Genomic DNA, 22,035 nt, shown 5'->3' with positions numbered 1-22,035 from the left:
GGCCAAAATATTCACTATCTGGTTCCGTGCAGACACAGTTTGCTGGCCCTGTTCTAGGTAAGTCAGATGAGGACATTCACGTATCAAAATAAATATCTTTCTAGTACAAATAACTTTTATTTCTTCCTTATATTACAATTAAGGCATCATATTGATTTTAAAACATCAGTAAAGGGAAAATATTCTATCATTTATGGATTTCATTTCAGGATTGTAAAGGGATAATTATTTGCTGTTGAAAAAGGGTGTTGGCAGACATAATGTTGAATGAAAAAAGCCAGTTATAAAGTGCATATCCTGGAAGAGGTGATTTAGATGCAATTCTATATGCAGACAAAACAAAGTTATGATGCTGGAGATCAGGATGAGGTTCTTGGGGGTGGTTTGTGGAAAGAGACCAAGGAAGCCTTCCGGACACTGCAATAATCTACCTCTTGATCTGGGTGATGATTACGAGTGTATACCTAAGTATCAGTTCATTGAGCTGTATCCTTAAGACGCGTGCACCTCATCATGTGTAATTAACAACTCAGTGGAAGGAGATCGCACCACTGCACTCCAGTCTTGCTCTGGTGACAGAGCAAGTCTCTGTCTCAAAAAAAAAAAAAAAAAAAAAAAGGAAGGAAGGAAGGGAGGGAGGGAGGAAGGAAGGAAAGATAGAGAGAAGGAAAGAAAGAAAGAAAGGAAGGAAGGAAGGAAGGAAGGAGTGTTATGGTTTTTGGGAGTGATAAGTTTAAGAACCACTGTCCTGGCTGGGCACAGTGGCTCACGCCTGTAATCCCAGCACTTTGGGAGTCCGAGGCAGGTGGATCATGAGGTCAGGAGATCAAGACCATCCTAGCTAACACGGTGAAACCCTGTCTCTACTAAAAATACAAAAAATTAGCCAGGTGTGGTGGCGGGCGCCAGTAGTGCCAGCTACTTGGGAGGCTGAGGCAGGAGAATGGCATGAACCCGGGAGGCGGAGCTTGCAGTGAGCCAAGATTGTACCACTGCACTCCAGCCTGGGCAACAGAGCAAGACTCTGTCTCAAAAAAAAATAAAATAAAATAACCACTGTCCTAAAGGGATCCACAAATGGGCTGTGTATTTAGGAGGTCCTTTCCTGCTTGGAAGTTTGGTATTCACAGATTCAAAGTCTCTGGATGGAAACTGAGGCAAAGCCACTGGGCTTAGAGAAGTCGAGGTCCTTGGTGACCCCAAAGAAAGCAGTTTCAGTGGAGGTGACTTCTTCCCATCACCAGGGACAGAGGTGGAAATAACATCTGCCCAAGAAAGGGAAGCAGGGAATGTAGACAAGTCCTTCTAGAAACTTCTAGAAAGGGGGAAGCTGGCAGTAATTTGGGATTGCAGGTGGGTTGTGTTTTGAGTTTCATTTGTGCTCAGTTTTTAGGTTATTTTGAAATAAAAGAGGCAAGGGAGGGATACCTTGACAAAATAGAAGGTGAAGATGAGAGCAACCAGGGCAGTCATTGATGGAGAGAGGTCTTTAATAATGGGGGATGTGACTGAAGGAGGGTAACACAGGATGGGGTCTGGCCCCATAGAAGGGCAATGGGACACCTCTCCCTCTGAGGCAATGCAGATGGAGCAGAGGATGGAGGGATGCATCCTCTTGGGGTGCAGGGAAAGGCATGGCTGCCACAATCTTTTAAAGCAGATGAAACAACACTGAGGCCACCTATGTCCAGAGACTTTTTGCTAAGTGAAACGTAAATAACCTAAATGCAAATTGGTGCCCTGGATTAGATCCTGGGACAGCAAAAGGACATGAATGGAAAACACTAGTGAAATCCTAATAAAGGACTGGGTGCTGTGCCTCATGCCTGTAATCCCAACACATTGGGAGGCCCAGGTGGGTGGATCACCAGAGGTCAGGAGTTTGAGACCAGCCTGGCCAACATGGTGAAACCCCGTCTCTACTAGAAATACAAAAATTAGCCAGGCATGGTGGTGGGCGCCTGTAATTCCAGCTACTTGGGAGGTTGAGGAAAGAGAATTGCTTGATCCTGGGAGGTAGAGGTTGCAGTGAGCCGAGATCATGCCATTGCACTCCAGCCTGGGCGACAAGAGCAAAACTCCATCTCAAAAAAAGAAACTCCAATAAAAACTGGAGTTCAGTTAATAGTAACATATCAACATTCATTGCTTAGTTTTGACAAATGTCCCACGGTAATGTACAATGTTTACATTGGGGGAGCCAGGTGAAGGATATGTGAGAACTATATTATCTTTGTAACCATTCCGTAAATTTTAAAGTATGCCAAAATAAAAAGCTTATTAAAAATAATTGATAAATAAATGTTCTTTTGGTCAAAGCCTCTCTTGGTTGGGTATTATGTTACTTGCAGCCAAAAGCATTCCTGACACACCATCCACTTTACTCATTAGGATAATTGACTCTGACTTCAAATAAGTGAAATCTACACTGCCATGGCTGGCAGGAAAAAATGTTAGTGTCTCTCTATACCCTCGTAATGCCAGCCCAGTTCTCCAGACCCAAACACTCCCCAGCCAGTGTCCCAGAGACTTCACTCCATAGTTTCTCATATGAGGCATTCCGACACACTGCTAGCAGTGTGCATAACCAGCCCACAATGCAGCCTTAGCCCACACCCAAATATCTTCATTATCAATATTTAACCCCATCTAGAAGCAGACGGCTAATGCTAAGTCCCAGAAGGCCTTAGAGAAGTTTCAGAACTAGTATCTGAAGAAGAGTGCCCTTCAAGACTAGTAAGTACCAGATCCTAAGCACAACAGAGGCACATTCTCTTCTTAGAGGCTGGGCTGAGACTAAGCTCTGAGATGTCTTTTTGGAACCCTGGTAGGTAAAGGCAACAGGGAATGAAGAGGACAATGACATTCAAAGCAACTTGGTTTGTTCCTGTTTGTGTCGAGATGGTGGCTTGATGAGGATAGTCTAAAGCTCAGTTCCTGTTCTGGAATTGAAGAGTTCTAGATGAGGAAGGCTTAAGTGCTCAGTGTTGTGAAATATAAAGTTTGTCAGCCTCCAGCTGGGAATCAGGGGCCCCGTGCAGAGCCTGGGCTGGTGAATTCTGCAAGCAGTTGCATCTGGGATTCCGTGTTAGCATCCCTGAGTTTTAATTCCCTTTGGTTATCCCCAAGTCTTCAGAAAGTCTACACAGCACAGTCTCAGCTATCTTCATGGGAAGCTGAGAGAAAAATCTACACTAGTGGGCTGCAAAAAGTGGGCAGGAGGGTGGCATACAAAAGTGGGCCAGCAAATAGACATGACAGGATGGCAGAGATGATAGCAAACTAGAATGTGTGCACCCTATCTTAAGGGGCACCAGCTTGTTATCAGTTAAGAAAAAATGTAAGTTACAGAAAGCCCAACTAAAGAGTGGCTTAAGCAAATTACGGTTTATCTTTTTCTCATAAAAAGTTGCTGCTGCCTGTAACCCCAGCACTTTGGGAGGCCGAGGCAGGTGGATCACCTGAGGTCAGACGTTCAAGACAAGCCTGGCCAACACGGTAAAACCCCATCTCTACTAAAAATACAAAAATTAGCTGAGTATGGTGGTGCACATCTGTAATCCCAGCTACTTGGCAGGCTGAGGCATGAGAATTGCTTGAACCTGGGAGGCAGAGGTTGCAGTAAGCTGAGGATGCACCACTGCACTCCAGCCTGGGTGACAGAGGGAGACTGTCTCACATACGCAAAAAAGAAAAAAGTTGCTGAGCTAAGTTCCATAGCTCAAAGAAGTAAGGACAAGATCTCTGTAATTCACCTGACTGTTCCTTTATCGTTAAAAGATGACTGCCATTGCACCGACCTTCACGGTCTTATTCCAGGGAGGAAAGTAGAAGATGCAATACGTTTGAAGAGGTAGGTCATCTATCTGGAAAGCAAGACTTTCCCAGAAACCCCAACAGACTTCCTCTTAAAACTCACTGTCCACCCTTAGCTGCAAGGGAAGAAGGGAGGAGCATTTTAGCTGGGCACAAGACCAGCTTGAACAAAGTCAGAAATCTGTTAGAGAAGAAAAAGTAGAGAATAGGGGAACAGTTGTCAGTGTCACCCGCAACACTATTTAGTTAACGGTTGTTCTATGAAAATTCAGGCCTGATATCCCAGATCTTTCGGTTTCTAAAGCCAGAACTCTTATTTCTTTATGAAATCTCACAATTTTTTTTCTTTGTCTCTTCTTTTTCTTTTTTCTTTTTTTTTTTTTTTTTTTTGGTATATGCTGAACATCTATCAATTATTAACATGTTGTCAACTAATGAAATCTTAAACAATAAATGGGCCACAGCCTTCCTGTCACCAGGCTTAATCCATCCTGAGATCTACCGGTTTGAGATCCTTGGTCTACATCCACATTTAGAGTCATGGAGCCACAGCGCTCTGATGAAAGATGGATTTTAGGCAGCAAGAAGTGCCCAGTGGAAGACAGAAGAGTGACCCAGAGCCAGACAGCTGGCAGAGGTGGCACCCAGGACTGTGGTAGACACAGTGGCTGGTGGCTCCCCACATCCATTCCTCCCATATCCAAGGCCACCGTGAGAAACCCCCTCTGCCTGTGATGTATTGATTCCAGAGTAAGCAGGACTAAACCAGCTGGGGCCTCTCTATTGGGAAGGGATGTCTGCTAAGGAAACTTCTAGAAAAAGTCTTCTCATTCCTAAAAGAGTTATTGGAGGACAGGGTACATCTCCTGAAGGTAGTGTCAGTCTGGGTGTGGTGCCTGGAATTGCTGCTCCCATCTTGCCCCAGCCAAAGGATAACACCCAACATAGCTGACAGCAAAATTGAGCTGCTAAACCAACCAGCCCTGAAGTTTGCCTTACCTTTGCACTTCCTGTCATAGGAGACAAAACATTTCCTTATTACCAGTCATCTATCAGGGAAGGTGGTCTCCACCCCAGCCCCAGGGGATAGAGCATCACTGGTCTAAGCCAAGTGGAAAACATTTTATTTTCTCTTTTTTTTTTTTTGAGATGGAGTCTCACTCTGTTGCCCAGGCTGGAGTACAGTGGCGTGATCTTGGCTCACTGCAACCCCTGCCCTCCCAGGTTCAAGTGATTCTCCTGCCTCAGCCTCCCAAGTAGCTGGGATCACAGGCATGCACCACCATATGCAGAGATGGGGTTTTTACCATGTTGGCCAGGCTGGTTTGTTCGGAACTCCTGACCTCAGGTGATCCTCCCACCTCAGCCTCCCAAAGTGCTGGGATTACAGGCATGAGTCACGGCGCCCAGTCTCTTTTTTTTTTTTTTTTTTTTTTAAGACAGGGTCTCACTATGTTGCCCAGGCTGGTCTCAAACTCCTGGGCTCAAAGATCTTCCTGCTTCAGCCTCCCCAGTAACTTGACCATGGGCAACTGTGTAGGACTCAGAAAACTTTTCTTAAAGGGCCAGATGGTAAATATTTTAAGCTCCACGGACTAAGAGGTTATAACCAGGTACTCATACAATCATTTAAAATGTCAAAGCCATTCTTTGCTGGAAGACTATAAACAGATAGGCTGGATTTGGCCCTTGGCCTGTAATTTGCTACCCCTGGTCTACTCAAAGCCAGTTCTGGAAATTCTACTTCCCTTTGTCAGTGATTGACATTGAAATGGGCATATATGCCAGCCATGGCTGATGAGGGGAAATCTGCCAGAGGGATTTTGTGAAATACTGTCTCCCATCTCATCTTCATGTCTTTGAATGTGGTTCTGTGAGGATGAATGTGGCTATGGCAGAAGCTGATGCCAGCTGATGACTGCTTTGGCAGTCACCTTGTGACCATGAGGAGCAGACCAGTAAAGAGGGTCAGAGAGAAAAAGACAAACCATCATTGCCGAGATGCTAAACCATCCCTGGAGGTTGGACATGGTGGCTCACGCCTGTAATCCCTGCACTTTAGGAGGCTGAGGTGGGCAGATCACTTGAGGTCAGGAGTTCAATACTAGCCTGGCTAACACGGTGAAACCCCATCTCTACTAAAAATACAAAAATTAGCCAGGCATGGTGGCACGTGTCTGTAATCCCAACTACTAGGGAGGCTGAGGCAGGAGAACTGCTTGAACCCGAGAGGCAAAGGTTGCAGTGGGCCGAGATTGTGCCACTGCACTCCAGCCTGGGCAACGGAGCAAGATTCTGTCTCAAAAAAAAAAAAAAAAAATCCCTGGGATAGCCTATTTCCAGTCAGATATTTTGTTATGTGATAACAACATAATAACAACAAACCTCTACCCTCTCAATTAATACCACTTGAGAATTCTGTTACTTGCAGCCCAACCTTTCCTCACTGGTACATCATGCGAGTGGCAGCTCGGATGATCAGGTGTCAAGGGAACTGTTGGGTTTCACATAAACTGATGAGGCATATGAATGCTATTACGATGGATACTAGCCATGGTTTGGACTTCAGCTGGAACACACACACACACACACACACACACACACACACGTGTGTGTCACTCAAAGCGAGACTAAAGGGCTTCACCTGCCCCGACACACACAGTGGAGTCAGGCCCCCACTCTACTTTGGTGTCCCTTCTGTTCTGTGCACAGGCAGCGCCCCCAGTGCAAACCCTCACTAACTCACCAATGAAATAAAACAAACAGCTGGACGCCGTGGCTCATGCCTGTAATCCCAACACTTTGGGAGGCCAAGGCGGGTGGATCACCTGAGGTCAGGGGTTCGAGACCAGCCTGGCCAACATGGTGAAACTCCATCTCTACTAAAAATACAAAAATTAACCCGGCATGGTGGCGGGTACCTGTAATCTTAGCTACTCGGGAGGCTGAGGCAGGAGGATTGCTTGAATCCGAGAGGTCGAGGTTGCAGTGAGCTGAGATCACACCATTGCATTCCAGTCTGGGTGACAGAGTGAGATGGTCTCAAAAAAAGAAAAGAAAAAGAAAAGAAAGAAAACAACCAATTTGTTTTCCTATCCACAAAGGCGGCATCTCCAGACTGCGCCATCACCTGAAGGCAGGCCCGCCCCCACTAGAGTTGGGCCTGCAGTCCTCCAGCTCCGGCTCCCTGTTAAGGGAAGCTGTGGCATCAGCATTTCCTGGTGGCTCTCATGAGTACATTCAGAGTTGGATTTCCTTTGGAGTCTTTACGTCAGATGCTGCTTTTGTGATGCTGGGAGTCATTCAGCCTCTGCACAATGGGAGACATTCTCCAAGGTAACGGCTGGTGGAGAATTGTATTCCCTAAGCAAGATGCTGTCTTCCCATCGGCTTATTAACTATTTTGCGAGGAAGGCCAGGTAGGGCCTGGGGAGGTCCCCACCTCCAGTGACCTCCTGTGAGGACGAGGCTTTGCCCATCGAGGGTGGGCATAGGAGGAAGGGATTCTGGTAACTGCCACCCTGGAATGAAATTGGGCAAAGATGGTTTGCACTGGGCAGTGAGCCCCAGAAACTTCTGAGGACCCCACGCTGTGCTGCCTTTTCCTAATGCTTCTAAAGACCCATGGCCCCAGCTCTTCTTCAATTTTTCTCTTTATTCCCTTTATTGCCTCCTTTGTCACCTTTCAGTCATTTATTCATTCACCAGTGTTTATTAAACACCTGCTCTGGTGCCAGACAGCAGGGGTGGGTGATGATAATAATCAAGACAGAGGGTCTCTGCCCTCTGAGAACTTACAATCTAGGACTGGAAACAAGCCACGGAGGGGGCGTCAAGCCCTAGGGGACGGGAGACACAAGGTATTTCGGGCACGCACAGTAGGGGCATCTAGTGGGGAAAGATGAAGGGATGACGTCCCAGCAGAAATAGCATTTGAGGCCGGGCACAGTGGCTCACACCTGTAATCCCAGCACTTCGGAGGCGGAGGAGGGCAGATCACTTGAGGTCAGGAGCTCGAGACCAGCCTGGCCAACACAGTGGAATCCCATCTCTACTAAAAGTACAAAAAAAAAAAAAAAATTAGCCAGGCACCTGTAGTCCCAACTACCCTGAAGGCTGAGGCAGGAGAATCGCTTGAACCCAGGAGGTGGAGGTTGCAGTGAGCCGAGATCGCACCACTACACTCCAGCCTGGGTGACAGAGTGAGACTCCATTTCAAAAAAAAAGAGCATTTGAGCTGAGACCTAAGTGATAAATAGGAGGTCTCCAAGCAAAGAGGACAGGGAAAGGCACTCCAGGCAGAGGGAATAGCACATGCAAAGTCCTGGAAGTGAGGGACAGCACTGTGGGCTTAAAGGACACGAAGAAGGCCTCAGCAGGTGGAACACAGAGCAGGTGGGGGCAGGGGAGGAGGTGAGAGAGGCAGGCAGAGCTGATGCAGCCCCACCGGGGAGTTGGGCCTTTATGGAAAGAACAACAGGAACTTTCTGAAGGGTTTGAAGCAGACAAAAGATGTGAAGAGATTTCCAGATTCATTCAGTAGTGATCTGGTTTGGCTCTGTGTCCCTCCCTAATCTCATGTTGAATGGTAATCCTCGGTGTTGGAGGAGGGACCTGGGGGAGACAATGGGATGGTGGGGGGTGGTTTTTCATGAATGGTTTGGCACCATCCCCCTTGGTATTGTCTTGGCGATAGTGAAATCTCATGAGATCTGGTTGTTTAAAAGTGTGTGGCACCTCCCCCGTCTCTCTCTTCTTCCTGCTCTGGCCATGTGACGTACCTGCTCCCCCTTTGCCTTCCACCATGATTTATAAGTTTCCTGAGGCCTCCCCAGAAGCAGAAGCTGCTATGCTTCCTGTATAGCCTGCAGAACTGTAAGCCAATTAAACCTCTTTTCTTTATAAACTTCCTGTCTTGGCTGCATGCCGCGGCTCACGCCTGTCATCCCAGCACTTTGGGAGGCCAAGGTGGGTGGATCACCTGAGGTCAGGAGTTCGAGACCAGCCTGGGCAACATGGTGAAACCCCGTCTGTACTAAAATTACAAAATTAGCTGGGCGTGGGGGTGCCTGCCTGTAATCCCAGCTACACGGGAGACTGAAGCAGGAGAATTGCTTGAGCCTGGGAGGCAGAGGCTGCAGTGAACCAAGATCATGCCGCTGCACTCCAGCCTGGGCGACAGGAGTGAAACTCTGTCTCAAAAATAAATAAATAAATATTTAAAAATAAATAAATTACCTGTTTCAGCCGTTTCTTTATAGCAATTAATTAATACTATAATAGAAATAGTAAATGTTTACTGAGGATCTACCGTGTGCGGGACACTGGGACAGGCACGGGGTTGCGGGCAGGGGTGGCACTGTAGAGAACAAAACGGATGTGGTCCTCGCCCTTGTGAAGCTGTCAGGCTGCTTAGGGAGCCGTTAAACACCAGAATAAGGCATAATGACAATGGTGGGAAGAGCTATGAAGGGGGTACTGTGGGGAGCCATGGGATCCCCCACTTGCCCCCCAGACCCACTGCTCTGTGCCCCAACAGGCTGACCTGGCTGCGTCGCTGAGGGGCTCCCTTGCACTGAGGATCAGAGGGTTGGAAGAAAGAGGAGCCATTGCCCCTGGCTTGCCCCAGGCTCTCCAAGTTCCAGACCACTGCCCCCTCCCCCGCTGTTGTGAACCCTAGTGTTTCAATGTCCCTACTCATGCTCATGCCCACACCCTTGTAAATGGTTCCTGCATTAAACTCTTCTCAAAGTACCCCGCTGGGGGTGCTCTGGGTTCCAGCCAGAACCTGACTGACACAGGGAGGTATAAACTGGAGAGGGGGCACAGAAAAGGCCTCCTTGAGAAAGTCACATTTAAGTTGAGACCTGAAGGACAAGCGGGAGTGGGGGAAGGGGTGGGAGCGGGGGAGCATAAGCAAAGGCCCTGAGGTAGGCCAAGGCGTAGGCAGGGGCTAGATCACACAGGGCCTTTCAAGCCAGGGTAAGGGGCATGACCATTAATGCTGTCCTGCAAATACTTCCAGCTCTTTGCCTTCCAGATAATGAGAGGGTGGCCCTTCCCGGACCCCTTTGTGGATGGGTAGGATCACGTACATGACTATTTTCTCTTGCTTTTTCTTTTCTTTTTTTTGTTACCATAATTAGAAAACATGACTATTTTGAGCCCCTGGGTCATGAGCAGAAGTGACGTGTTTCAGCCAGGCACGGTGGCTCACGCCTGTAATCTCAGCACTTTGGGAGGCCGAGGCGGGAAGATCATTTGACATCAGGAGTTTGAGACCAGCCTGGCCAACATGGTGAAACACTATCTTTACTAAAATACAAAAATTAGCCAGCATGGTGGTGCACGCCTGTAATCCCAGCTACTCAGGTGGCTGAGGCATGAGAATCACTTGAACCCAGGAAGCAGAGGTTGCAGTGAGCCGAGATTGCACCACTGCATTCCAGCCTGGGCAAGACAGCAAGACTCTGTTTCAAAAAAAAAAAAGAAGTGACATGTTTCACTTCCAGACTGGAATATTCAATTGCCAGCATGAAACCCTCTAGAACTCTTTCTTTCCCATAATACCTGGCAATGTTCAAGATGGTGGCTATTCCTTCAGCCTAGTCCCAGTGTGAGAAGATATAAGGGCTCTTAGCCAACCCACAACAGTTACGTGTCATCAACAAGGAAGAAACCTTAAAGTTTTAAACCACTAAGAATGCGTGAGGGGGTGGCATTTATTCCTGCAGCATAACCAAGCCTCTCCTAACTGATAGGGTGCAGCTGTGGGGGTTTATTCAAGGTGCAGCAGGTGGCACTGGGGAGCACGGCGGAGGGATGGATTGGTATGGCTGAGCCTGGATACTGGAGCCCAGAGGTCTCAAGGGTAGTGAGACAATAGCAGCAGTCACATTTAGTGGGCTGTCCAGAGGAGATACTGTGATACAGGGGTGTCAGGTCTGGCCTAAGGCATCACGAATATGCACCCCAACTCCTCCCCTTTGCTCTGTGTTCTGGTTAACCCTGTAAGAGAAAGACCACACCTTCTCATCCAGTTCAGCCAACAGCAGTTTCAGGGATTTAATCAATGCCTCATAGTCCTCCTTAGTTTGCAGCAGGAGTCGCAGCTCCATGTAGTTCTTCTCACTCCGATTCATGTTCCTCGAGGATTTCATGAGACTCAACAGTAGGGTGATCTCATCCTGCTCTGTCTTCAGGGTCTTGATCTCCTTGCTGTTGGAAAAGCAGCCCATGATTAACCCCAAACCCCTAAGTTTAACTTGACGGAGCACTCCAGGCACATCAGCCCTGCAAGGAGACCGGGAGAGAGGAATTTCCCACCTGAGCAAGCAGGCAAAAGGGACGTGTCCAGGGTCTCAGATCCAGGTCTGGAAGCCTGATCACCTGAGACCTGGTTCACCATGATTTCCTGCTGCCCTGCCTTCTCTGAGGTGGGTATTTTCTCTAGGTAACAATTTGAAGCTGTGCCTGTCAAAACCCATTACCCAGACATGGAGGAAACCCCCACGTTCTCCTTTGCCAGCAACTCCCTGGCACCTGTCTGATTCTGCAGACCATCTTTCCAGACTTTACCGCCAATTATCTCCAGTAATGAGGAGCAGCAAACCATCAGGCAGGATTTTATTTTATTTATTTTATTATTTTATTTTATTTTATTTTATTTTATTTTATTTTATTTTATTTTATATTTTGAGACAGAGTCTCACTCTGTTGCCCAGGCTGGAGTGCAGTGGCATGATCTCGGCTCACTGCAACCTCCACTTTCCAGGTTCAAGCGATTCTCCTGCTTCAGCCTCCTGAGTAGCTGGGACTACAGCCACAAGCCACCATGCCCGGTTACTTTTTGTATTTTTAGTAGAGACGGGTTTCGCCATGTTGGCCAGGCTGGTCTCGAACTACCAGCCTCATGTGATCCACCTGCCTCGGCCTCCCAAAGTGCTGAGATTACAGACATGAGCCACCGTGCCTGGCCAGGCAGGATTTTTCAAGTTTGCATCAACACAGGGACGCATAATAGCCTCTAAGCTCCACCAGTTTCTCTCCTTGGGGTGCTAATGAGGAAATGTCTACCGGGATGTGGGAAAACAGGGGGATTTGGAAAAGAGCAAAGGGAGCTTGAAAGACTGTACAATAGAACAAGGGGAAATGGCACAGAGGCTGAGTTTCTGGCAGTCTGGAGACTGACACCCACTCCCCAATGTGGTTTGCGGATCAGTAGCATGAATGTCCTTTGGAAACTTGGAGAAATGCAGAATCTCAGGTGCCCAACCTGAGACCAATTGGATCAGAATCTGCTTTATTACAGGATCAAGTGTCCAGATGCTTCAAAAGTTTTGGACACACTGCTATAGAACAGTGAAGAATGTTCTACAGGCCCGGCGCAGTGGTTTATGCCTGTAATCCCAGCACTTTAGGAGGCCGAGGCCAGTGGATCATGAGGTCAGGAGTTCGAGACCAGCCTGGCTAAGATGGTGAAACCCCATCTCTAGTAAAAATACAAAAAATTAGCCGGGGGTGGTGGTGGGCGCCTGTAATCCCAGCTACTCTGGAGGCTGAGGCAGAGAATTGCTTGAACCCAGGAGGCGGAGGTTGCAGTGAGTTGCGATCGCGCCACTGCACTCCAGCCTGGGAGACAGAGCAAGATTCCATCTCAACAATACAAAAACAAACAAACAAAAAAGAATGTTCTACAGGCCTGGCACAGTGGCTCACTCCTGTAACATCAGCACTTTGGGAGGCCGAGGCGGAAGGACTGCTTGAACTCAGGAGTTTGCGACCAGCCTGGACAACATAGTGAGGCCCTGTCTCTACAGAAAATATTAAAAGTAGCTGAGGTGGGAGGATTGCTTGAGCCCAGGAGGCAGAGGTTGCAGTGAGCTGAGATCGTGCCACTGCATTCCAGCCTGGGAGACACACAGTGAGACCCTGTCTCAAAAAAAAAAACAAAAAGAAAGAAAGGAAAATGTCCTAGGACAGGAGTTGGCAAACCAGCCAAAAAGTGAACCAACAGGCATGGCTGTGTGCCAATAGAGATTTAATTACAAAAAACCAGCAGCCAGCCAGATTTGGCCGTAGTTTGTAGATCCCATTCTAATAGGACGTTCTGCAGTGATGAAAATGTTCTCTATCTGAGGGGCCCATAGTATCCACTTAGGCACAAGTGATTGTTGAGCACTTGAAATGCGGCTATTTCAGCAGAACTAAATATTATTTTATTTTATTTATTTTAATTAATTACAAATGTAAATAGCCACATTTGGCCAGTGACCTGCTGTCTTCTCAACCAGCCTGGGGACTCTTCTGCCCTGCTTAAGCCCCTCCTGGAAGGAGGCCGGCGGGGGAAGCTGGGGCGAGTGTCTTTGTTAAGGCGGAGAGAAAAAAGAGAGTACAATACTCTACAAGAGTTAGATTTTCAGGGTGCCGTGGCTCATGCCTGTAATCCCAGCACTTTGGGAGGCCGAGGTAGGCAGATCACCTGAGGTCAGCAGTTCAAGACCAGCCTAGCCAACATGTCGAAACCCTTTCTCTACTAAAAATACAAAAATTAGCCAGGCATGGTGGGGGGGCGCCTGTAGTCCTAGCTACTCAGGAGGCTGAGGCAGGAGAATCGCTTGAACCTGGAAGGCAGAGGTTGCAGTGAGCCAAATTTGCACCACTGCACTACAGCTCGAGCAACAAAGCAAGACTCCATCTCAAAAAAAAAAAAAGAAAAAAAAAGAGGTTTTCAGAGAGGGTTGGTAAAAGCAAAAGGAAGGTGTGTCTGTCTTGCAGGCAAGGCCAGGACTGGTGTAAAGGGAGTGAAGTACCCCAAAACCTTAAGTTACTCCCTGAATGTTGTAAGCCAGGGTTGGCGCTGGGGAAAAGTGCTTCCTTAAATACTGTATAGGTGTTTCACTCTAAAGAACCTAAACTTGGCCTGGTGCGGTGGCTCATGCCTGTAATCCCAGCACTTTGGGAGGCCGAGGCGGGCGGATCACCTGAGGTCAGGAGTTTGAGACTAGCCTGACCAACATGGTGAAACCCCATCTCTACTAAAAATACAAAATCAGCTGGGTATGGTGGCACATGCCTATAATCCCAGCTACTCGGGAGACTGAGGCAGGAGAATTGCATGAACCCAGGAGGCACAGGTTGCAGTGAGCCAAGATCGCGCCATTGCACTCCAGCCTGGGCAACAAGAGCGAAACTCCATCTCAAAAAATAAATAAATAAAATAATAAGAACCTAAACTCTCCACTCTTCCACCCTCCTCCCCTTCAGTTCCATCAAAGTGAAACCAGATCAAATGGATTGACTTAGTAGAGCCAGAAGCCTGTGTGTGGGGTGCTGTTGGGGTGAAGAAGGGTTAAATTCAAGAAAAATTGTCAGAGACATATCAAAAGGAGGCATTTCCTGATGCCCACCAGAGGTAGGCTTGCAAATCAGGTCAGCCAGCCACAGATGTGCAGGTTGTGGCCTGCACAACCCTAGGAAGCACCACCAGCTTGAAAATACACCACTGTTTTGTAGATTTATTACACTTTTCTGGGAGACACTTTCTTGTTCTAACAAAATCTCTACATAATGACAATTTTTCCAACAGATGACAGTAAAGTGTCTTGAGAAAGTGTACCTTTTAAAAAAATTCACATGGAGGTCCCTTATGGGCTAGCCCTGGCCCTGAGTAAGTTGAATCCATGGAAAATCTAAAGAATCCCTTTTCAGGCCGGGCATGGTGGCTCACGCCTGTAATCCTAGAACTTTGGGAGGCCTAGGCGGGCGGATTGCTTGAGCTCAGGAGTTTGAAACCAGCCTGGGCAACTTGGTGAAACCCCATCGATACAAAAAATTAGCCAGGCGTGCTGGCACACGCCTGTGATCCCAGCTACTCAGAAGGTTGAGGTCGGAGAATCGCTTGAGTCTGAGAGGCAGAGGTTGCAGTGAGCCAAGATGGCACCACTGCACTCCAGCCTGGGTTACAGAGACAGACCCTGTCTCAAAAATAAAAATAAAAATAAAAATTCCTTTTCCCCATCCTGTGAACTTCTCATCTAACAGTAAGATTTCCTTTCTAACAATGGACAGTTTCTGCCTTTATAAACAATATGGATGCAGCTAAGGAATTACATTCCCTTGGAGGGAATCTAAGAAAGCCTGCTTAATGTTTGTGTATTCAACCCCAGGGAACACCTTTCTGTTGCCTGAAGAAATGATACACTCAGCTGGGCATGGTGGCTCACACCTGTAATCCCAGCACTTTAGGAGGCCGAGGTGGGTGGATCATCTGAGGACAGGAGTTTGAGACCAGCCTGGCCAACGTGGTGAAATCTTGCCTCTACTAAAAATACAAAAATTAGCCAGGCATGGTGATGGGCGCCTGTAATCCCAGCTACTCAGGAAGCTGAGGCAGGAGAATCACCTGAACCCGGGAGGCGGAGGTTGCAGTGAGCTGGGATCACGCCATTGCCAACTCCAGGTTGGGCGACAACAGTGAAACTCCATCTCCAAAAAAAAAAAAAAGAAAGAAAAGAAATGATACACTCCAAAAAAGAAAAGAAAAGAAAAGAAATGATTGTAATTTCTGATGCAATCCAATTTCAAATATTCTATCTTGCAGTTCTCATAAGACACACAATTAGGAAACGTTGTTAGGGTTTCTGCCTTCTCTGGGACCTCCTCCACTTCCCTGGTAGGACCAAGGGAGTGACAGCCCCAGACATTTTTGTGTCCCTTGCCCTCTCAAGCCACAGCTGATTGGACCAGGAGGAGACCGCTAACCCAAGCTGAGCCTATCAGAGTCTCCGTCTCCCAGGAATGTGGTTGGAATTGATTCAAGACCCTCTCTCTGTGCAGCTGGTAAACTTGAGAGCTGGAGCAGCCACTTCCCACCAGCTGAGGCTGAAATTCAGAGAGAGAGAGAACAAAAGTCATGTGTGGAGAAAAACAGAAACCAGAACTCTTTCCTCAATTAGGTCCTTCCCTGAGATCTGGGTGCCCTGCCCCCCAGGGGTCCCCAAAACACCCTGCATTCTGACAAGAAATTCCCCCTCTTCACTGAAGCCATCTCAAGTGAGTTTCTCTTAAAACTAGGCTCTGCAGATAAAAGACCGTGGATCCTCCAATGGGGCTCAGAGGTGGCTCCCTGCCCCAGGGGTCACAGGACAGAAGACAAGCAACATGAAGCCCAACCCCAACTTTCCTCCAAGGTCACTCAGTGCGAAACTCCAACCATCACTTACTACTGACTCGCAATCTTCTGCTGGTTTCGGAACTTAAAAGACTTCCGGCTTTCCACCATCTTCCTGAACTGCTGCCTTAGCTTCCGGAGCTCTGCCTCCGCCTGCTGCTCTTTGGCCTTCTCCGAAGGTTCCTGGGGAGTGTCGGAGTCTTTTCTCCTGTTCTTCTTCAACTGGGGGAGATGGAGAGGAGTGGGAGGCCGTAGTGGGCCAGGTGGCTAGAGAAGCCCACAGATGGGCTTAAGAGTGAAGGGCAGTAGGGGTGGCTGGGCCATGGCTAGAAGTGGAAGACCTTCCCTTGGGTGATGTCAGCTGCTTGTCTATTACATGGAAAACCCACCCTGGCTTGCTAGGGTGGAGAGATGACTGACTTGTAATTGCATACTGTGGTGAGGGGAGGGTATTCTTTGGGGTTCTGGGTTCAAACTCTGACTGTGCCATCTAGTGGGAACTTGGGTGAGTCACTGGATGTCTCTGAGCCTCCAGCCTCCCACCTACAAAATGGGTGAGCACAGATCTGTTTGTCAGGATGAGACGAGCTAACATGTGTAAAGTGGACGGCACAGTGCCTGACCCCATAGTAGGTGCTCTGTGGCTGGGAGCTGGCATCACCTACCACAGACATCTTGAAGGAACCGCACTTTGCCTCCACTCAGACACTGTACCCAGAGAGCTCAAAGCCAGCGAGCCTTCCTCTCTCTCTCTGTCTCTCTGCAATGCCCTGTTCATGGTGGCAAAAGGAAGAGAACTTGTAAGCCACCCCTGCTGGGGGTGCAGGTCAGAATGGCACCTCCTCCCTCCCCCTGCCATCCCTTCCTCCACCCACACCTTGGCACATGAGGAGGATACCCAGATGGCTGCCCGGGTGTGACAAAAGGCACTTATTTGTTTTAAAGCAATGTTTGCCTGGAACCTGTTTCTCTCACCATTTATTATTAGGAGCTGGGCAGATGGTTCTGGCGTGTCAGTTACCCTCCTGCTCCCTGTGTACCCAAAGAGGGGGCAAAATGGCATCAGGGGGCCGGGCATGGTGGCTTATGCCTGTAACCCAGCACTTTGGGAGGCCAAGGTCGGTAGATCACTTGAGGTCAGGAGTTCGATACCAGCCTGGTCAACATGGTGAAACCCTGTCTCTACAAAAAATACAAAAAAATTAGCCAGGCATGGTGGCACACACCTGTAATCCCAGTTACTCAGGAGGCTGAGGCAGAATTGCTTGAACCCTGGAGGCAAAGATTGCAGTGAGTGAGCCGAGATCGCGCCACTGCACTCCAGCCTGGGTGACAGAGTGAGACTCCATCTCACAAAAAAAAAGGCATCGGGGCAGTGTGTCCCCTGATGGGGTTAAATAGAAATGTGCCCAACTTCAATTGCAGCTGTCAGGGAATCCCCACCCTCCCATCTTAGAGCAGGAGTCAGTATTCTTATCATGTCACCACTTGAACTTCATCTAGCCCATAGTTATTCAGAGCAAGGGACAGCATTAATCCCACACATCACAACCTTTGAGGTTGTGAGACCCACTGCACAGCCAATTCCAGACTGCAGGAGCTGGGTTCCAAAAGCAGAAATTCCAGCTTTGCCACCATTGAGGGTCCTGCAATGCAATGGTTTAAAGCATTGGTTGTGCCAATCATCAGATCTCATTTCAAATTCCTCCAAAGCCACTTATTAACCTTGGGCAAGTCACTTCAGTTCTGTAGTCCTCATTTTCCTCACCTGGACAATGGAAGAAATTCTAGAAGCCATGTCATTGAGTGTGTAAGACACTCAGCACTGTGCTTGGGACAAGTGCTCAGTACACAGTGGCTAGGATGATATGGCAGGATATGGATTGTTTCAGAGGGTGAAGGTGCAAGGTGGTGAATGTTGATGAGGGTGAGAGGGGTGTTCCTCTATCTCCTGGTAACAATACCCTGAAGTTCCCATGGGAAGCCACACCTTCCTGCACTCCTGGGGGCTGACCATACCCCACCACCTTCAAGATTGGGGCATCTGACTCTGGATGGGAGAATCAGAGCACCAGATCCCAGTCAATCTGCATGATCTCAGCCCTCTAGCCTGGGATTTCTTCAGGGGTGGATGGGCACATGAAGCTAGCTAGTCCAACCAGAGTGAATGGTGGAATTTAAGCTGGAACACTCAAGAAGAGAGAGACTTTGTTTCCTGCTGCACTTGAACCTCGGTGGATAAGTCAGGAGGGGCTGACAGCCATCTTGCCTCTGCAAGAGGCTGAGAACCAAGCTAAAATGGAGGAGAGAAGACAAAATGAAGACAGACTGAATCTTGAGGCTTGAGAACATCATCCAAGCACCAGCATTTAGCCAAGCCTGAACATACCTCTGGGTAATGTCCAATTACAGAAATCAGTATATTCCATTAAAGCAACCTGAGATGCATTTTCTATTGCTTGCAACCAAATGAGTTCTCATACCTGAAGTACTACATCTATTTAGCACATAAACTGAGCCCCCACTGTATGCTACGCACTGTGTGGAATTCAGTGGTAAGTCAGCCTGCAAAGTGCCATAAATCCTGCCTATGACAAAATAGTAAAAAAGGCTCCACAAAGAAGATGACTTTTAACTTGGGTTTTGAGGAATGAATAGGAGTTCACCAGGCAGAGAAGAAAAGTTGGAGGTTGGGGGCGTATTCTGGGCAGAGAGAACTGCCCGGGCAAAGGGTGAGAAGAAAGTGACTGAAAGGAGTATTGAGAAAATGATTTGCGCTCAAGTATAGGCAATATCTAGTGGAAAGTGGCTAGCAAAGAGATCTGTAAAAGACTGGACGCTGCTTTTTATTTTTATTTATTTATTTATTTTTAGACAGAATTTCGCTGTTGTTGCCTAGGCTGGAGTGCAATGGCACAATCTCGGCTCACTGCAACCTCTGCCTCCCGGGTTCAAGCGATTCTCCTGCCTCAGCCTCCCAAGTAGCTGGGATTACAGGCACGCACCACCATGCCCGGCTAATTTTGTATTTTTAGTAGAGACGGGGTTTCACCATTTTGGTCAGGCTGGTCTCGAATTTATGACCTCAGGTGATCCACCCACCTCGGCCTCCCAAAGTGCTGGGATTACAGGCGTGAACCACCATGTCCAGCCTGGATGCTTCTTAAAAGCAAGGATGAGATAGATCAGCCTGGAAGAGATCAGTTCATTGCCTCCCCAACAGTTGCTTCCCTCCATGTGGCATTGTTGTGTGAGTTAGCTGCCCAACCAGAGCTTCGCCTCCCTGCTCCTCTCGGATCCAGGCAGGGCTCTCTGATGAATTCTCACCAATGGGATGTGAGCAGAGGGGAAGTCTGTCACTTTCAGATCATGACTTTTAAGAAGTGGATGTGACCTTTCCATCCTTTCTTGCCTCATCTGACATTTATAGGAGGCAGAGCCACAAGACAGGTCCCCAGATCTACTTGTAGAAGAAGTCACCTGCCAACCATGAACATCCTCATTGGGCTGTTACACAAATGCGAAATTAACTTCTCTTGTGTTAAGCCAGTGAAATGTGGGGATGTATTTGTTACAGCAGCTAGCATGCCTCAGAGAATACCCTAACTTCTTTCTGCCTAATACAAATCTGATTTTGTACCCCTTCAATGTGCCCAGTCCCAGAGGATGACTCATGATTGGTTCCTGCTAATCGTGGTAACCCCACTTCCCTTTGTCAATGATTGGTCTAATGATAGACATGTGACCCAGATATGGCCAATGAGACATAAGGAGAAGTATATTCCATTCCTTTGGGACAAAAAGTGAGAACTTGGGCTGGGCGCAGTGGCTCACGCCTGTAATCCCAGCACTTTGAGAGGCCAAGGCAGGCAGATCACTTGGGGTCAGGAGACTGAGACCAGCCTGGCCAACATGGTGAAACTCCGTCTCTACTAAAAATACAAAAATTAGCTGGGCATGGTAGTGGGCACCTGTAATCCCAGCTACTCAAGAGGCTGAGGCAGGAGAATCGCTTGAGCCTGGGAGATGGAGGTTGCAGTGAGCTGAGATCGCACCACTGCACTCTAGCCTGGGCAACAGAGTAAGACTCCGTCTCAAAAAAAAAAAAAAAGAAGTGAGAGCTTGTTCGTGTTCCTCTCTCCTTCTGCTTTTAGAAATTATTGTGAAGGCATGCAAGATGGTGCAGTGGCAACCATCCCATGACCATGAAGAGAAATATCACCGTCACACCTAAAGACAGCAAAGAGGAAAGATAGGAAAAAATTTAGGTCCTAACTGACACTGTTGGCTACTGCCCCATCCCGGGAACTGCCTACCTCTAGACATCATGTTAGGTGAAATAACAAGAGTCACTGTTGTTTAAGGCAGTCACCAAATATTTTGTTCATTGAAACCTAAAGCATTCCTAACTGACATGGTCCATACCTTGAAAATGGTTCTCAGGTTAACGGGTGATAGGAAAATAGTGGCTGGTAATGTAGGAACCTCTGGATTTTCCCTGATGTTTTTGAGGGTTTGGGGGCCAACTGCATTGTCTGATGTTGGGAAATTCCCACAGGCAGGGAAGTGGTATAAGACAATGGTTCTGTATCTTGATCATTTCTGGAAGAGTCCTCCAGGTAGGGGTAGAAGCTGTAGGAGGATTTACCTGACTAACAAGGTTTGGGCAAAGGATGCTCTCTCTGGGACCTCTTTCAACCCTGGAATTTGGGGCAGCTCCAATTTCATATTGTCCAGGAGCTGTTCTATGTTCCAGGGCCCTTTGGGTCCTAAGTGGATTTGTAACACACCATCTTAATAACATGAAATGGGTATACCTGACCTTCACTGACAGTGTGATTTGACCTCTCTGAGCCTCAGTTTCCTCATCTGTAGAATGGGGATACCCACACCCATATCTCAGCGTAAAATAATGTCTGTAAAGTGGTTAGCATAGTGCCTAGCTCATGACAGACGCTGGGTGAACGTAGCCTGTTTGTGAAGTGGGATTTTCAAGTACCAGTCTGTCTGGCCCATGAGATCATTGGCTGGGTTATGCACCATTCTCCAGGAACCAAAAGCTCCATCACCTCCTGCCTTTTTGCTGATCCATATGCGCATACATAGTCACTCTTCCCTAGGGTGCTGGCTTCTCTTCAGGTTCCAGATGTTAACCCAGGCCTTTCCCTTTTGATCAGTGCCCTCTGGGATGGGCTCCTACATTCCCTGGGGAACAGATCCACCCCCTCACCCCCATCCTCATAGCTTGGCCTGCAGAGCATCTCCCGGATGTCCTGACCCCTGGCTTACCACCCTCTCATTCAAGGGTCTCAAACTCACAGCCCATGGGGCCAATTCAACCTACCTCCAGTTCTGTTCCACAGTGTTTCAAAACATAAATGTGGGTCATGCACTCACTCTCCTGGCCACAGGCCCCACTCCTCCCTATTGGCTAACCTCCCCTCCCCACAATTCTCACATTTTCTGTAACTGCCTAGAGCCAGCAGGAATCTGAATTTGCAGTTCCTGGTAGGAATCTAAAAGCTGCCCACTTCTGGGGAACAGCGTGTGTGAGGAAAAGTGCAGAGAAGCCCAGCGGCCCAGGTCAGGGGACGTCAGGCAAGGGCCTCCTGCTCCTTGGGCCTCAGTCTATTCACCACAGCATCCATAGTCCTGGGCGCATGGGCAGCTCTTGGTAAATACAGTTTGAATGAATGAAGTTTCCTCCAGGCAGAGATCATCTTCATTTATCTAATATCTAATTAGGCCTGCACCTCATCTGCTTCTGAATTTTAACAACCTGCCTTTAAAAGACAAGCCTGCCCCGGAAGGATTCCCTAGGGACCTTGGGACAGGCAGCTATGTGGATCATATTGAGCCAGGGCTGCACAACCTGGAATTAAACATGTGCTTAGGGCACTAGCCAAACAGGAGCACAGAAACACATACACAGTTTGTTGTTGTTGTTGTTGTTGTTTTTGTTGTTGTTTTTCTTGTTTGTTTTGTTTTTTGTTTTTTAAGGATTATTATGGGAGGAAAATAAAAATTTGTTGAACTTTTTTTTTTTT

At 47.9% G+C, this 22,035-nt stretch overlaps 1 protein-coding gene across 4 annotated transcripts in view; it reads right to left on the bottom strand.

The window, feature by feature from the left end:
- CCDC63 (coiled-coil domain containing 63) overlaps positions 1 to 22,035 on the bottom strand; it is a 61,433-nt gene that overhangs the window by 36,305 nt on the left and 3,093 nt on the right. For 3 of the 4 annotated variants that reach the window (XM_016924213.2, XM_016924214.3, XM_509370.8), the window contains exons 2-4: positions 16,654 to 16,758; positions 16,041 to 16,210; positions 10,845 to 11,034 (exon numbers count right to left, since the gene is read on the bottom strand). In XM_016924213.2, the coding sequence (XP_016779702.1) occupies positions 10,845 to 11,034; positions 16,041 to 16,210; positions 16,654 to 16,662 (369 nt within the window). In that variant the 5' untranslated portion in view covers positions 16,663 to 16,758. Of the gene's footprint in view, positions 1 to 10,844; positions 11,035 to 16,040; positions 16,211 to 16,653; positions 16,759 to 16,963; positions 17,166 to 22,035 lie in introns of those variants that run through there. The other variant, XM_009426259.4, reaches the window with a different exon arrangement.

This window comes from Pan troglodytes, chromosome 10 (assembly GCF_028858775.2).
Source record: "Pan troglodytes isolate AG18354 chromosome 10, NHGRI_mPanTro3-v2.0_pri, whole genome shotgun sequence".
Classification (NCBI taxonomy): Eukaryota; Metazoa; Chordata; class Mammalia; order Primates; family Hominidae; genus Pan; species Pan troglodytes.
This window is presented reverse-complemented; position numbering and strand designations above follow the sequence as displayed.